Below are 14,781 nucleotides of genomic sequence, written 5' to 3' on the forward strand. Positions count from 1 at the left end.
TATTATCTTGCTAGAAAAATGAAAAATACGCCTTAACTTTGTCATTCACCCTGCTCTAAGAACAGGGCTCTGCACCCTGCAAGCAAATTACAATAGCTATATACTGGCTGATTAATAAACGTCTCCTATCTGATCAATAACTGAGTAAATCTAAGAACTGAATTGAATCGAACGCTCAGGGTAAGAACCAGTTGGCCCAGAGTCCTCCCCCTGGGACTGGCAGACTTATTGGTCCCACATTCTGATCAAGACTGACACTGGGAGAAGATGCAGGGAGGCAGAGGGCTGAGCAGGCTAGCCTTAGCGGTCCAAGGACTGGGGCTCCCTCCTGCCCTTGACAATCACCTGCTCCATGGCCCTCAGAAATCTGGAGAATCCCCAAACCTCAGAATCGGGAGGAACTTCATGGGCCAATCCCTTATCATCTCTGAATCAGACAACTCCCCGGTTCTTATCTCCTAAATCGTAGCCGGGACCCCCTGCTTGGGAAATCTCTGGCATATCTGACTCCAGGGACCAGATGAGAAGAAGATTTGTTCCTTGGCCCATGTGGATCAGCAGCCTCTTCAAAAGATAGTAACAGGGAACTCAAAGACAGGTCCCAAGATAAAGGACTGGGTCTTTGTTAGCTTAGCTGCCCTCCTCCACCTCTCCTCACCCTAAACATACCCCCCGAAATACAGAAAAGAGACAGATGGCATGGGAGAGTCTGGTATGTAGGGTGCTGCTTCTAGCTCTTTTGCATAACTCAAGTTAAAATCATTAGGGTTTGGGCAGAGCAAATTTTTGACTGCCTCTCTCCTCTTAAGCGTTCTGTCTGCACCTGGGAAGTTCCCAGAATGAGGTGGTTGATCTAAATCACCTCCAGGATGATTTAGCTCTAAATCTATGACAATATTTATGTCTCCCCTTAGTCTTCTTGACAAGCTAGACAGCTCTGGCTGGCTCTTCTGTCTGAGATTCAGAGGCTTCACCAATGGAAGAAGCTGTTCTAACAGAGGCTTCTACCAGGACTCTTTGCTTTCTGGCCTTTCCTATACATCACACCATAACCTGAGGGTCTTAGTGGACTTCAAGGTCAACATCATACAAAGGTGAGACATAGCAGATTTTTTAAAAAGCTGAAACGGTGTTAAATTATATTAACATAAGCATGGTGTCGAGGTGGAAGAGTATAGTGTTCAGTTCTATTCGCCATATTACAGGAAGAGTTCTGATAAGCTGGACAGAATCCAAAGAAGGCCAATCTGCCCTAGAGATTGTATCCTATAAGGAGTGCTTAAAGGAGTCGGAAACATTTGGCTTGGAGAAGAAAAGACTGGAGGAGAATAGGATTCATATCATGTATAGAGCTGCAGGGACCCCAAGGGTAATCTAGTCATTCTCCTTCATTCTACAGATAAGAAAATTGAGGACTAATTAAATGGTTTGAACAAGGTCATCCAGGGAGTTAAGTGGAAGATCTGGTATCTGAACATTATTCAACAATGAATCCACTGATCTTCCAGGATTCAAAGGAAGAAGAATTGACTTTGTTCAGCTTGGCCCCAAGAGGCAGAACTGGGCATCATGGGTGGAAATGACAGCTAGGCAGATTTCAGATTAATGGTGTCCTTACATTTTATCAAGCCCTTTTCTCCCACCAGCTCCATGACAGGGTAGAATATTGTCATCCACATTTTACAGATGAAGAAACTGAGTTCACCCTGCTAATAAATGGCTGAGCCAGGACTTGAACCCAGATCTTTTTGCTGTTCATCCTTAATTCTCAAAGAGGACCAATAACATCACAAGACTGATCCCACACTGCATCACAGCAAAGATTCAGACACGTTCATAAGCACCTACTATATACCAAGTCCTGACAGATGAGGTCAAAGACAAATGGAAACCAGTGCTTTCCCTCATGGAAAGACAACGCATACAGGGGAGTGACGGCCAGAACAGAGACTCCTTCTAACGGACAATAAATGGAGGCATGTATGGCTTCACGTACAATCATTTTCTTTTTCTTATTTGTAATGTCTTCCTGCTGAGGCTTGCCAAGTTCAGAATAAATATAAAAAGACAATACTCTGGAAGTCTGGAAGCACTGTATCAATCATAGAGTTGTCATTGTCTTCTTGTCTAGACCAGAAGACTCTTCAGGTAGAGCTCACCCTGAGCGACCCCTGGGCTTGCTGCCAACTCCACAAGCCACAAGCCTGCCTAATTGCACCTGGGTCATCAGCTCATTAGATGCTACTTCTTTCCTTCTTTTTTTTCTTTCCCTCCTCTTTCAGTCTTCCCCTAGACAGTTTCCAGGCTGAGTCCCTCCTCCTCCCTCCTTGGTCTCACACTAATAGGATTAGCTTTCAGCTGTGTGGTCTTGGGCGTGGATTGTGATTTACGGCTTCTGGGCTGGTGGTCAAGCACTGACTCGTGCCTTCCAGTTCATGAAGGACAGATTTTTCCACCAAAGGGCCGCACTTCATCATAACATTTCATGTAGTCAAAAAAGAGTAACAGAAAGAAAAAGCTGCCAATGAGAAGCTTTCTGGGGTGCTGCCCAACTTGGCTTGGGGTGGGCTGAGCTGATGTTACCCATAGTCCATGAGATGGCCATCTTCACTACTGTCAGTTCTTTAAAGTGACGACCATTAGAAACAATCTTACTTTAGCTGAATAAGAATTACTCTGTCACAGGCCCACCGGTGTACCTTCTTTCTAGCTGGCAGGGGGTGAGGGGTGAGGATGTGGGGGAGGCAAGTTCAATGGGAAGTTCAGATACTTTCAGGTCATTTTCACTAAATACCCTCTTTGACACACACTCATCAGCAAAGACTGTTCTTATTGGCAACAAGCCGTGAATCCCTGTGCTCCTAACTCCCGGTTAGGACTGACCTTGAAATCGAATAAGCTCTGATTTTGGGGCGGAACCTGCCAAAATCTGGCCAGGATTTCACTCTCAAGTCCCATCTGGTGTCCAGATATTGCCTGTGTCTGGTTTTTAGCATCTGACCAGAGAAGAAATTGCCTTGCTCCAAACAGAGTCAATGTCCCAAGGGACGGACAGCAGCAGCAGAAGCATAGATGGCTTCCGCTGGGGATCCCTGGGGCCTTGTGCGCAATTCGTTCCATTTTTTAATCCAAGTGAAACATTCTGGCCGTGGAACTGGTGGGATGCCAGGTATGATCCAGAAGTGTCAGAAGGGAAGGGAGGCAGAGGAAGTAGAGGAAAGAGGAAGAATACAGGAACAGAGGGAGAAACCAAGGGAAAGACAGGAGAAAGGAATTCCTTCCTTTGCAGGGAGGGAACTACAGGTGTGGAATGTTGCATGCCCTGTCAGACCCTCTTTGACATAATATGTCTCTGACACTCTATCACTGTAGAAGTACAGGAGAGAGAGCATGGGTTCTATAGTCGGAGGACCTCTGTCACTACCTGTGTGACCTTGATCAAATCACTCAAACTCAGCCTGTTTCTGCTCTGTAAAGTGAAGGGGTCAGACAAGATGACTTTCCAGCTCTTGATCTAATTTCCTGTGGTTCATCTGTTGAATGCCCCTTCATTGAAAGTCCAGTTTGTGCTCCCTCCTTTCTTGGTCTCTCCTCCTCCTCCCATCCCCATCTTTTCTCATGAACTCACCTCATTTTTCAGGTATCTGGTGCCCTCATGCCCCTCCCCCAGTAGGAGAGTGATTCCCATTTTTGCCTCTACCCTCAGCATCTAGCACAGAGCAAGCAATTAATAAGTGATTGATCGATCGCTCGATCACATGGTCTGCAGTTTTATAATCATGGATTCCTGACTTGTTCCCTTACTGGAGAGCCAGGTCCAAGAAGGCAGGAACCTGCCTTATCTAAATTTTCCCTCACCCTTACCCCCTGGCACAGTATTCTACATGCAGCAGACACTGAATACACACTTGTTGAATGAATGAATGAATGAATGAATGAATAAGTGAATGAATGAAATTCACCCAGAAGAGACATGGTCACAAGAGAGGTTATTTCTCAGTTGGCTCCCGGATAGATTATCTACTTTTTCTCCCTGTCCCTGAAACCCCAGCTCTTCAGTGCCATCCCCCAAAGTGACTAAGCACTTTCCCTATCACCTCTGTCCCAACTTCCTTCAAGATTCAACTTAAATGCCGCCTTCTGCAAGCCGCTTTCCTGTTTCACCTGTACCCTGCTAATACCCACCTTCTACAGTCACCTTCCCTTTGTATCATCTCCCCAGGTCACATGTGAGCCCCTTTAGGGAAGACACATAATCTCTAGAAGATGAGGCCTTTCTTTTGTCCCCAGCACTTGTCACAGGGCCTGGTAGACAGAAAGTGCCTAATTAAATGCCTGCTAAGAGAATGAGATGAGCAAGCTGCTCTCGCCTTGCTTATTGGGCTGCAGCCCCCTCTCCCAGCCCCAAGGTAAGGCGGGCCCCACTCACTATGTTCATGAGGGTCAGGACGTAGTTCTGGACGTGCTCCTTGCCATGGAAGCGCACCACCGAGTCGTCCACAGCCAGCAGCACCTCGATGGTGTAGTCGCCCGGCTTGGCATGACGCCGCTTTCTCTGGGCCTCTCCCAGTTGCTCTGCCACTGAGTCCAGCAGGTTAGGGAGCTCCCTGGGGCCAAAGTCTGGGACTGCAAAAAGGGAAAGGCCATGGTCAGCACAGCGTGAAGGCTTAACCACACCTCAGGACACAGAGAGAGAGAGAGAGAGAGAGAGAGAGAGAGAGAGAGAGAGAGAGAGACTCCCCCCTCCTGGGTTTTACATCTGCCAAGAATCCATGCCAGGAAACTTCCTCTGGACCAGACAAATATTAGGGTTCAGACCCACTTCTTGGCCTCTGAAGTAATGGGATAAACTGCAAGGGGATAAGAACCAGGATTCAGATTTGAGTCTCAACTCAGTCATTCATTTTCTCTATGACTTTGGATTTCTCATTTTTACTCCCCAGGCCTCAGTTTCCCTATTTATAAAACCAAGGATTGGGTGGGATAGTCTCAAAGATCTCTTCTGACCAGTGCAGGCTGCCCTTCCGTGGGCCTTCCAGGCTCATGAAACCTCCCTCCCTTTCACACACTCTGGTTCAGTGAACTAGCCTTGCTCCATGTCACACCAGTCAGTCCATCTCCTGTTTCTCTTTAAGTATGAAGCACTGGGATGCCATGTGAGTCAATTATTTATGTTTCCCTCAGGGAAAGAGAAGCTTGGTCACCATGTAATGGAAATTGTCAACCACAACAATGCACGATCTCTAGAGGGGGTTCCCTACCTCCAACCAAGGAAAGTTCAGAATCCTTAGCCTGGCCTTCAAAGCTCCCTACAATCTGATGTCACTCATGTTACAACCTTAACTCATATTAGTCCTCATCAAACACTGTTAGACATTCCCACCAAACTGGACTACTTGTAACGCTCTGAATTTTTCCACCCCAGAATCATTGTTCAGTTTTGTCCCTGTGCTTAGAACGCCCGCCCTTCATTTCAGTTTTCACTCGCTGAATTTCTGCCTATCCTGGAACCCAATTCAAATGCTATCTCCTCCACAAAATCCTTTCCTCATCCCCAAATTGGATCCTCCTTGGATCACACTTTATTTTACCTACCTCTTTAATGTGTATATCAATCATTAAACAAGTATTTATTATCTACTATGTGACAGGTATGGAAAATACAAAGATGGTCTCTAAGATAGGTACTATTGAGCATTAGAAGTACCTGGGTATGTCTCATATTCTTCTGTAGATAGTGGGCTCCAGGAGGACAGGAACTCTGTCTCACCTAAATTTAATAATCCTCATCAAAAGTTTCTGCACATAGTAGGTTCTTAATTGGCAAAAATGAATGAACATTGGCTGGCACACTCCAGTAAACTGCAATAACCACCGATCCTGACCATCCTTCCTGATTCTTATCCCTGCCTTCACCTAAAGCCATCTACCCAACATGCAAGAGGCCCTCTTCACTTCTCTTGACCTTACAAGGGTACCCAAGGAGCATTTGCCTTATGATCTACCCATCTTCTCTTTCAGTCAGACATTCCTTTGCTGACATCCTTGACTTCAGTTCTTCAAGCATCTCAATTTGGTATGTGTTGTTGGCTGCTCACACCCATCACCCGCCTTTCCCTTTGACTTCTGGACCAACTTTCATGTTTAAATTTTCAGGAACTACAGTGTTCCATGACCAGATATAAGATATAAGACATTTGGTAGAATATGGCTATTAAGAAACTTGATACATAAGTACTTGGGAGATGCTATTAGAATATTGCCATTAAGAGATGTGACACATAGTAGGTACCTAGGAGATGCTATTGGAATATGGCTATTATTAAGAGACTTGATACATAGTAGATACTTAGGAGATGCTATTAGTATGTTATCCTTAAGAGACTTGACACATAGTAGATATTTAGGAGATACTATTAGTATATTACCATTAAGATAATTGACACATAGTATGTAATTAGGAGATGTTATTAGAATATTGCTATTAAGAGACTTGATACATAGTAGGTACTTAGGAGATTCTATTAGAATATGGCTATTATTAAGAGACTTGACACATAGTAGGTACTTAGGAGATGCTATTAGTATATTACCATTAAGATAATTGACACATAGTACGTAATTAGGAGATGTTATTAGAATATTGCTATTAAGAGACTTGATACATAGTAGGTACTTAGGAGATTCTATTAGAATATGGCTATTTTTAAGAGATTTGACATATAGTAGGTACTTGGGAGATGCTATTAGTATATTACCATTAAGATAATTGACACATAGTATGTAATTAAGAGATGTTATTAGAATATTGCTATTAAGAGACTTGATACATAGTAGGTACTTAGGAGATTCTATTCGAATATGGCTATTATTAAGAGATTTGACACATAGTAGGTACATAGGAGATGCTATTAGTATATTACCATTAAGATAATTGGCACATAGTACGTAATTAGGAGATGTTATTAGAATATTGCTATTAAGAGACTTGATACATAGTAGGTATTTAGGAGATTCTATTAGAATATGGCTATTATTAAGAGACTTGACACATAGTAGGTACTTAGGAGATGCTATTTGCTATTAAGAGACTTGCATATAGAAGGTACTTAATAGAGACTTGTTGAATAAGTGAATAAATGAAGCTATCTACTTAAAGCAGAGAGGATTCTGGTGGACAGAGTCGATGACATCACGGCTCCCCAAAGGGCTGAAATAAGTAACCCCATTCATTCTGAGCAGGACCACCATTAAGCTATTTTTGGCCAGAACCCGTGTTTCTCCAAGAAGGGCTTCGCAGGCGTGGCACATTCCGGACGTGGAGCTGCCTGACCCTGTGAGTGTCCAGGGATGTGGAACACACCCACCCTGAACTGCAGCTGCCTGCCCAGCCTGAAGTTCCTCCAATAACTCCGACCAAGGGTCCCCCTCTGGATGCTTGTCATTGCTCTAGCAAAGTTCCCTAATCCTCTGGCTGGGAAATGCACATGTCCTGGAGGCCAGGGTCCTTTCCCTTTTTTTGGCAGCTGCTCCCAGAAAGCCTCCGGTCCCATTAAGGCAGAGAACATCTGCATCAAGGAGCTTGGCGACCTGAGCCAGGAGCTAACTCCAATGGCCAGCAGTCACATTTGGTGCTAGGTCAGGAAGAGGAGAGAAATCTAAGGATTCTCCTGGCTCTCTCCAGCTCTGACGTGTTGTGTTCTAAGGTCTCTCTAGGCTACCAGGGGGCACCATAGTGTACCAAGAAATGGACCTGGAATCAGAACACTCATTCTTATGAGTTCAAATCTGGCCCCGGACGCTTACTAACTGTGTAACCCTGAACAAGTCACTTAACCCTGTTTGCCTCCGTCCCCCTCATCTGTAAAATGAGCTAGAGAAGGAAATGGCCAACCAGTGTCCCTGCCAAGAAAACCCCAAATGGGGTCACAAAGAGTTAGATATGGCTAAAAAAATAACAAGAAAGGTCTCTAAGTTCTGACATTCAATAGTCTCACATCCCTGATAGCTCTGATATTCCACAGGACAGACTAAGAAGAAGAACTAACACGCATATGATGCTTCAAGTTCTACAAATCAGTTGGGATCATGAAGGCCCAATTTCCTGGCTCCCACCTTTGCAGGCACTGAGTCTTCCTAGCTCGAAATCAGACACTCAAAGCACAGAGTGTTTCATCAAAGCCCCTGATCTTTAAAGTATATAACAAAGTTGATGATTGGCCTCTGATCCCTTGGCCATAAGCCTCATGGGAATAGGCCTATTTGTTCAGATGTGGAGGGTCTTTTTCAGACACACAAGGAGACCACCAGGAACCCACAGTGAGAAGGTTTTTACTCAGTAGAGAACATTAAATATAGCTGCACTCCAACCTAAATTCCCTTCTGGCATCCTGCCTCCATCTCTTACTTTGGCCTAAGGTTCACTCCTCTTCATCAGCATCATCCTGAAAATAACTGAGCCTGAGGTGGGAGTCCAAGAAATTCTTTCCCTATTTTTGCCTTGCTCCCCTTTTCTTTCTAAAGAAGTAGCATTGTAGGTTGATGGCCAAGTCTTTATCCCCCGAGCTCACAACAGCAAGTTCAGAGTAAGATGGAAGGCAGCCGTGGTCACATGAGGAGGAAGAAAAGGCAGGAGAGGAAAAGATCCCCCTTCCATACATCTCAAACCCTCATTTAGCTGATGGTGTTCTTTTTGCCCACTCTTCCTGAAGGCATTGGACAATTGGTTTTCCATCACTGAAGGTCATAGAAACATCCAGAGCAGCAATGGATCTTCAAGACCTTGATTTTACAGATGAGGAAACTAAGATAGAAAGGTAGTGAGTAGCAGGATTTGATTTCTAAGCTCAGTATCCTTCCATGCAATGCTGGATGACCATTTGTCAAGAACGTCATCAAAAGATTCCTCTTCAATTCAATTCAATGAAAGTACTGAATGAACACCCATTATACACCAGGGCCTGCACATGAAAAACCAAAAAGGAAAGTATTCCCATCCTCAAAGACTGCTTTCTGCTCAGAGGGGAAGCCGGTGAAACATGTGTCCAACTAATTAAACACAAAACAAATACAATGCAATTTAAGTCAATCCCCAAAAACTGATTAACTACAATTGTGTGTCAGACACTCCCATACAGAGAAAGACACAAACAACCTCTGCTCAGGGACTTCTGAAGTCACTTCCAGCTCCAGAATATTGTCAGAACAATAATAACTGACATGATCATAAGCTCAAGTTCCAGGGGCAGGGGATACAGGAGGTGTAGTAATACACTTGGAGACAAAAGACACCTGCACTTCACTCCCACACCCTGGGCACCTGTCATTTCTATGGCCAAGAACATAAATGGAGCCTCAGTTTCTTTATCTGTAAAACTGAGATGATAATCCCATTGTATCTACCTCACAAGGCAGTTGTGAGAATCAAATATAAAGTCTGTCAGAAAATATAATACAAATGTTTATTATATTTCTATTATATATAATATAGGATATCAATTATTAATTTTTTACACATCATTTTCAGCTTAGAAAATATGTCTTCCACATTATCTTCTTTGGGTTAAACTCTGCCTCTGACACTAGCTTTGTGCCTAGTCATTCAACTGTCTTGTAACTTGGTATTTTCATCAGTAAAACAGATTTGAATGGGATCATCTATAAGATCCTTTCCAGCTCTAAATCCGTGACCCTATGATCCTTACAGCTATCCAGTGTTACTGTAAGTATAATTATGCCCATTTCACAGATGAGGAAACCAAAGCACAAAGAAGTGTGAATTGTTTAAGGTCTGGAACATAATAAGGATTAAGCTAAGATTCCAGCTTGGGTCTTTTGACTCTTGAGTCCAGGACAATTTTCATTGAGTCCAATCACCAGGATCAAAGCTTCCCTCTCCCCAAAGGAGACGATGATTTGCCTTTTTTTTATTAGAAAGGGATATAAACTGATTTAGCCCCAGGAACAAATTACCCGGTCCCAAGGTTGGCTCTCAGCCTGCACACCAGCCTTCTGGGAAAGTTCCCAAGTGAACCACCTGCCATCCCCAAAGAGATGAGATCAGTCACTCAGGATTCCCCCTTCACCCAGCAACTCAAAGACCTTCCCCACATCTCCAAGCTTTCCCCTCTTTTATTAGCAGCTCTTAAAGAGCAGCTGGTACTTTGTGAAAAGAATTCTATTTTGAGGCAATTGAGCCTTGGGGTTTCTGCAAGTTTCCCAATCTCATCCTCAGCCACTCCCAAGCTACTAATTTCAAGAAAGAGCATGTTTGTTCTAGAAGATTGCCATGTCTCTGTAAAATAAATCTTCACACCTTCTTCTGGCCCAAAGGCACTTCCTGGCCAAGTTCTACTGGGGCCAGCACTTGGTCAATGACTGCAAAGCTGGATGAGGTCTAAGTGACAAGACCACTGAAAGCGACAGGTTCCCCAAGTGATCCTTCAAAGGGTCCTTGAGCTTGTTTAGGGAGGTGACCAACTCTCACATGTTAGAATTAAAGGGATCAAAGGACTCTGCAGAAGGTAGAGATGAGAGAGAACAAACAATGGGAGAAACAGAAATGGGAAGGGTCTGCAAATTTTCCCAAAACATGGAGTAGAATCAATTGACAAGCAGGGGCTAGTACAGTGCCTGATACTCAGGAAGCACTTAATAAATGTCTATTAACTGACAAAAATGTTTCTTGACTGATGACAGGAAGAGGGCTGGTATAGAACAGCAGCATGGGACAGTAGATAGATTATAAGACTTGAGTTCAAATCTTGCCTCTGACATTTACCAGCTAAGAGAACACAAATAGATCCTTAAATTTTTCTGACCCTCAGTGGGTCTCTAGGAAAGGAGGCTGTAATTAGTCTAATATGTGTAGTCCCTCCCTGGCAGTGTTGTTATGGGGTTCAAATGAGGCGATGGGTAAAAAGCCCTTAGCAAACCTGGAAGAATTATCTAAATGTCAGCTGTTATTATTGGATCCAAAGTGATGGTGAGAAAGCTGATTAAAAGAGAGCAGAGTAAGGATGGGGAGGTCACGAGGTGCCACAAAACCATGGTGACCATGGGCATTTAGTCACAGGGTTGAGGACCTGGAGCTGGAAGGGACTTGGGAGTCCTCTGGTTGTGCCCTTAACTTTACAGATTAAGAAATTGAGGTCCAGAGAGCATAAGTGACTGGACCTCCAACACAGTCCTAGGAAGCCCCAAAGTCAGAAGCTTAGCGCCATCCTCCAGACTCCAAATCCAGAGTTCTCTCCAAAGCACCAGCTTGCCTCCTCTTAAATTCTGTACTAAAACCCTTCATCCTAAGGGTGAAAAAGGAAGAAGTCATTGGGGGTGTGAATCTATTGGCCAAGAAGCCTTTGTTCCAGTGAGGTCATAGTTACATAGATGTTGCTAAGCCTCAGATCCACCCAGGTCCCTTAAAACATAATAGATTCATATTAAGAACTCTGAATCTATACTTTAAAAGGAAGAGTTCTACTAGATGCAAAGAATATATATATGGAGGAGGAGAGGAAGTGGGAGGAGAGAAATAGGGAGAGAGAGGGGGGAAGGAAAGAAATAAAAAGGAAGGAAGAGAGGAAGAGAGGGAGGAAGGGAGGAAGGAAGGGAGGGAGGGAGGGAGAGAGGGAGGGAGGAAGGAAGGTAGGGAAAGGAAGGAGGGAGGGAAGAGAAAAAAGAAAAAGGGAAAGGGAAAGAAAGTGAGAGAGAGAGAGAGATGAGGAAAGGAGAGGAAAAGAGAAGAGAAGAAGAGGAAAAAAGGGAAGATAGTGAGCCACAGAGAAAAATATGACCAATATTTTTAAAAAATACTTTAAAAGATAAATTTAGCATGACCAATTATTCCCATTTTTGAAATAAAGAGCCTAGGACTATAGAGTAGAGACCCATTGCCTGAGATTTACCCCCTAGGGATGTGGTAGTGTGGTTTAGACCAGAGTTCGTATTCCATAAGAGAAAAAGGGCAGAAGGACAGATTCTGACCCAGGTCGTTGTAAATAAGCTGCAGGACCTTGAACACTTCACTCCACAGGCTCAGTTTGCTTTTCTGTCAAGTGAGAAGAATAATGGCAGGACCTCCTATCTCACGGGCTCTCATAAATATCAGGTTGGCTGATACTATAAACCATTCTCTAAGTCAGAGAACCCATAGGACAGTTAGCTGTTATTGCTGCTCCCCCTGCAGACCCTCTCCTCCCTCACCTCCCTCTCCCCGAGGTCCTACCTTCATTGTGGAAGTCTCCCTGGGGCTCTGCCTTCTCCAGTCTGATAGCTGCCCGGCTGTAGACGATATGTGCCCGCCCAGTCTCCTCCTTTGCCTGCTGACCCCTCTCCAGGGGCTCGATGAAGTATTCGCTGCTGTCTGTGCGGATCAGGCCGGCCTAAAGACCACGGGTGTGGATCAATGAGAGGAGAGAGAAAAAATTAACGTATAAATATATAGCATGACATATATATATGTGACATATACATATCACACATATGTTACATGTAACATCGATGCATACAGGTAGAGAGTAAAACCCAAAACACATGGCGCACTATGGCATAGTATTGTGATTAGAAACAGGACATTTCAAACCAGGCCTAAAAGGGGAGATTCACAAAGTAAAACAGTGAAAGGGTTACTTTGAGTCTTTTAAAAGCATAAGATTTTAAAGAAATAACCTTGGAAACAAAAGAGTAAGAACAATATTCATGACGGCACCAGCCTCAGTAAGTGGACTAAGTCCTTAGAAAAGGTAGTAAGTACCAGAGTATCGTAGTCCCAAGCTTTACAAGAAAAAAAAAAACTTTTTACAAGTTTTCAAAAGGCTTAAATGGCACTAATACTTCTTGAGATATCTACTATGTGGTTCTACATGACAGGCATTGGAAGGGATGGGATGGGATGGGACGGGATGGGATGGGATGGAATAGGATGGGATGGGATAGGAAGGGATGAGAAGGGATGGGATGGGAAGGGATGGGATGGGAAAGGATGGGATAAGGAGGCAATATGGCCTCCCTTGACTTAGAAAACCACAGATTAACATTAAACACATTGTACTGTATTTTGGTTTATTTTGTTAAACATTTCCTCATGACATTTTCATCTGGTTGGGGACTCCCACACTGAGTTGGCAGGTCGCACTGGGAGGAAGGCAGCAAATTTAATACCTCTAGTGCCCAGAGCATGGAGAGATGAGCTTGGAATCAAGATTAAGAATAGCGAGTATACAACTAGTCCTTTGAGGAAAGCACCTTACTCACCTATCTCATTTGATCCATGTACCAACCTCAGGAAGTAGGGACTAGGAAGAGGAAGCTTTAAGACCTTTCTCTCACACATATAGGCTATTGAGCAACTTCTCCTTCTTCCAGGATACTATGGAAAACTTATATTTCAAGATAAGTTGCATTGATAAAGGAAGTTAGTTTCCTTACCCAGAGTTCCCTGCACTAGTCAATCACAGGTCTAGTCAAAAATAATAATAATAATAATAATATTACAAAGGCATGAGGGACCAGAGTGGGAGCATGGAGAACCTTGGATCTCAGGCTAGAGTCTGGGGATCAAACCTGAGTGTCATTTACTAGCTGTGAGACTTTGGGTAATTCACTTAACCTGAGGGGGAAAGATGGTGGCACTGGCTACATTCTCTTTATAAAGCAGTGATCCCTTGAGGAATGATGAAAATGGGAATATATTTGGAAAACATAGCACTGAGTTTGGTGAGGAAGGTTGGGGACTGAGCTGGATAAGACTCAAGAACAGGAGAAATGATAAATTGAGACTGATCCACAGCTCTGGGGGTGGAAAGCCCCAGAGTAGTAAGAACAGGTGCTAAGATCTTGGTATCAGCTGAAGGCTTCCAAAGGACTCAGTTTTAAAAAAGAACCTCACCCCCATTCCTGGAAGGCCACCACAATCCCCCCTTCTCCAGGAAGCTTTTCCCTAACTCAGTCAATACCCCACTGGTAACCTCCCTCTGGTGCTTCTATTTAATTTACCCCATATACATCATACACATCAATTCACATGTCCTCTCCCCATTAGACTGTGGATTCTTTGAGAGCAGGAATCATCTTTGACTTTTCTTGTATTTCCACAACTTAGCTCATTGACTAGAACATAGTAGGTACTTAATCATTGCTTTTTGCCTGAGGAACTAAATGCTGGCTGGCTGAAATACTTCAAGGGGTCGGTGTGCTATGTGAGGGGGTGCCCCCTTCACTAACACAAGGGCTTGGCAACGGACTTCACGTGTTGTTGGGGCCAATTTTTAAAATTCTTTTTAAATTATCACCCGGTGGTCAAGACTCTACCCACAGAACATTGGTTTCAAACTTGGAGGTTATGAACTATGACCTCCTCCATTTACAACTGAGCAAAACAAGCTTAGAGGTTGTTATTGGCCCGTGGTCACACAGCTAATATAATGATACAATGGTATTAATATTATTATAGAATGTTACTATATTATATAACTGATTTGTAATGTAACAATAGGTCAGGATTGAACCCAGGACTCCAACCCCAGCACTGGATCCATTTCTCCATCTGTCCTTTAATAGGATATAGCTTATATCCTATGGGATGGGCTGGGCTGTTATACTTCTATGTAAACCCAGTGTTTAACACAATGCTTGGCATATAATAGTGTTTAATAAATGCATGTATATAGATTGATTTGTTGTACACATCCCCAGGCCCTGACTAAGTAGAATTGTTCTAGATCTTGGGTTCTGTTGGCAGGATTTTTGAGAGTCCATGGTCACATCTGTCAAAAGAGGCACAAG

The 14,781-nt window shown here is 43.7% G+C and overlaps 1 protein-coding gene across 2 annotated transcripts in view; it reads right to left on the reverse strand.

The window, feature by feature from the left end:
* ADAMTS14 (ADAM metallopeptidase with thrombospondin type 1 motif 14) overlaps positions 1-14,781 on the reverse strand; it is a 107,681-nt gene that overhangs the window by 51,466 nt on the left and 41,434 nt on the right. For both annotated transcript variants that reach the window (XM_031956823.1, XM_031956822.1), the window contains exons 3-4: positions 12,224-12,380; positions 4,430-4,626 (exon numbers count right to left, since the gene is read on the reverse strand). In XM_031956823.1, the coding sequence (XP_031812683.1) occupies positions 4,430-4,626; positions 12,224-12,380 (354 nt within the window). The remainder of the gene's footprint in view (positions 1-4,429; positions 4,627-12,223; positions 12,381-14,781) is intronic.

This window comes from Sarcophilus harrisii, chromosome 2 (genome assembly GCF_902635505.1).
Source record: "Sarcophilus harrisii chromosome 2, mSarHar1.11, whole genome shotgun sequence".
NCBI classification, from domain to species: domain Eukaryota; kingdom Metazoa; phylum Chordata; class Mammalia; order Dasyuromorphia; family Dasyuridae; genus Sarcophilus; species Sarcophilus harrisii.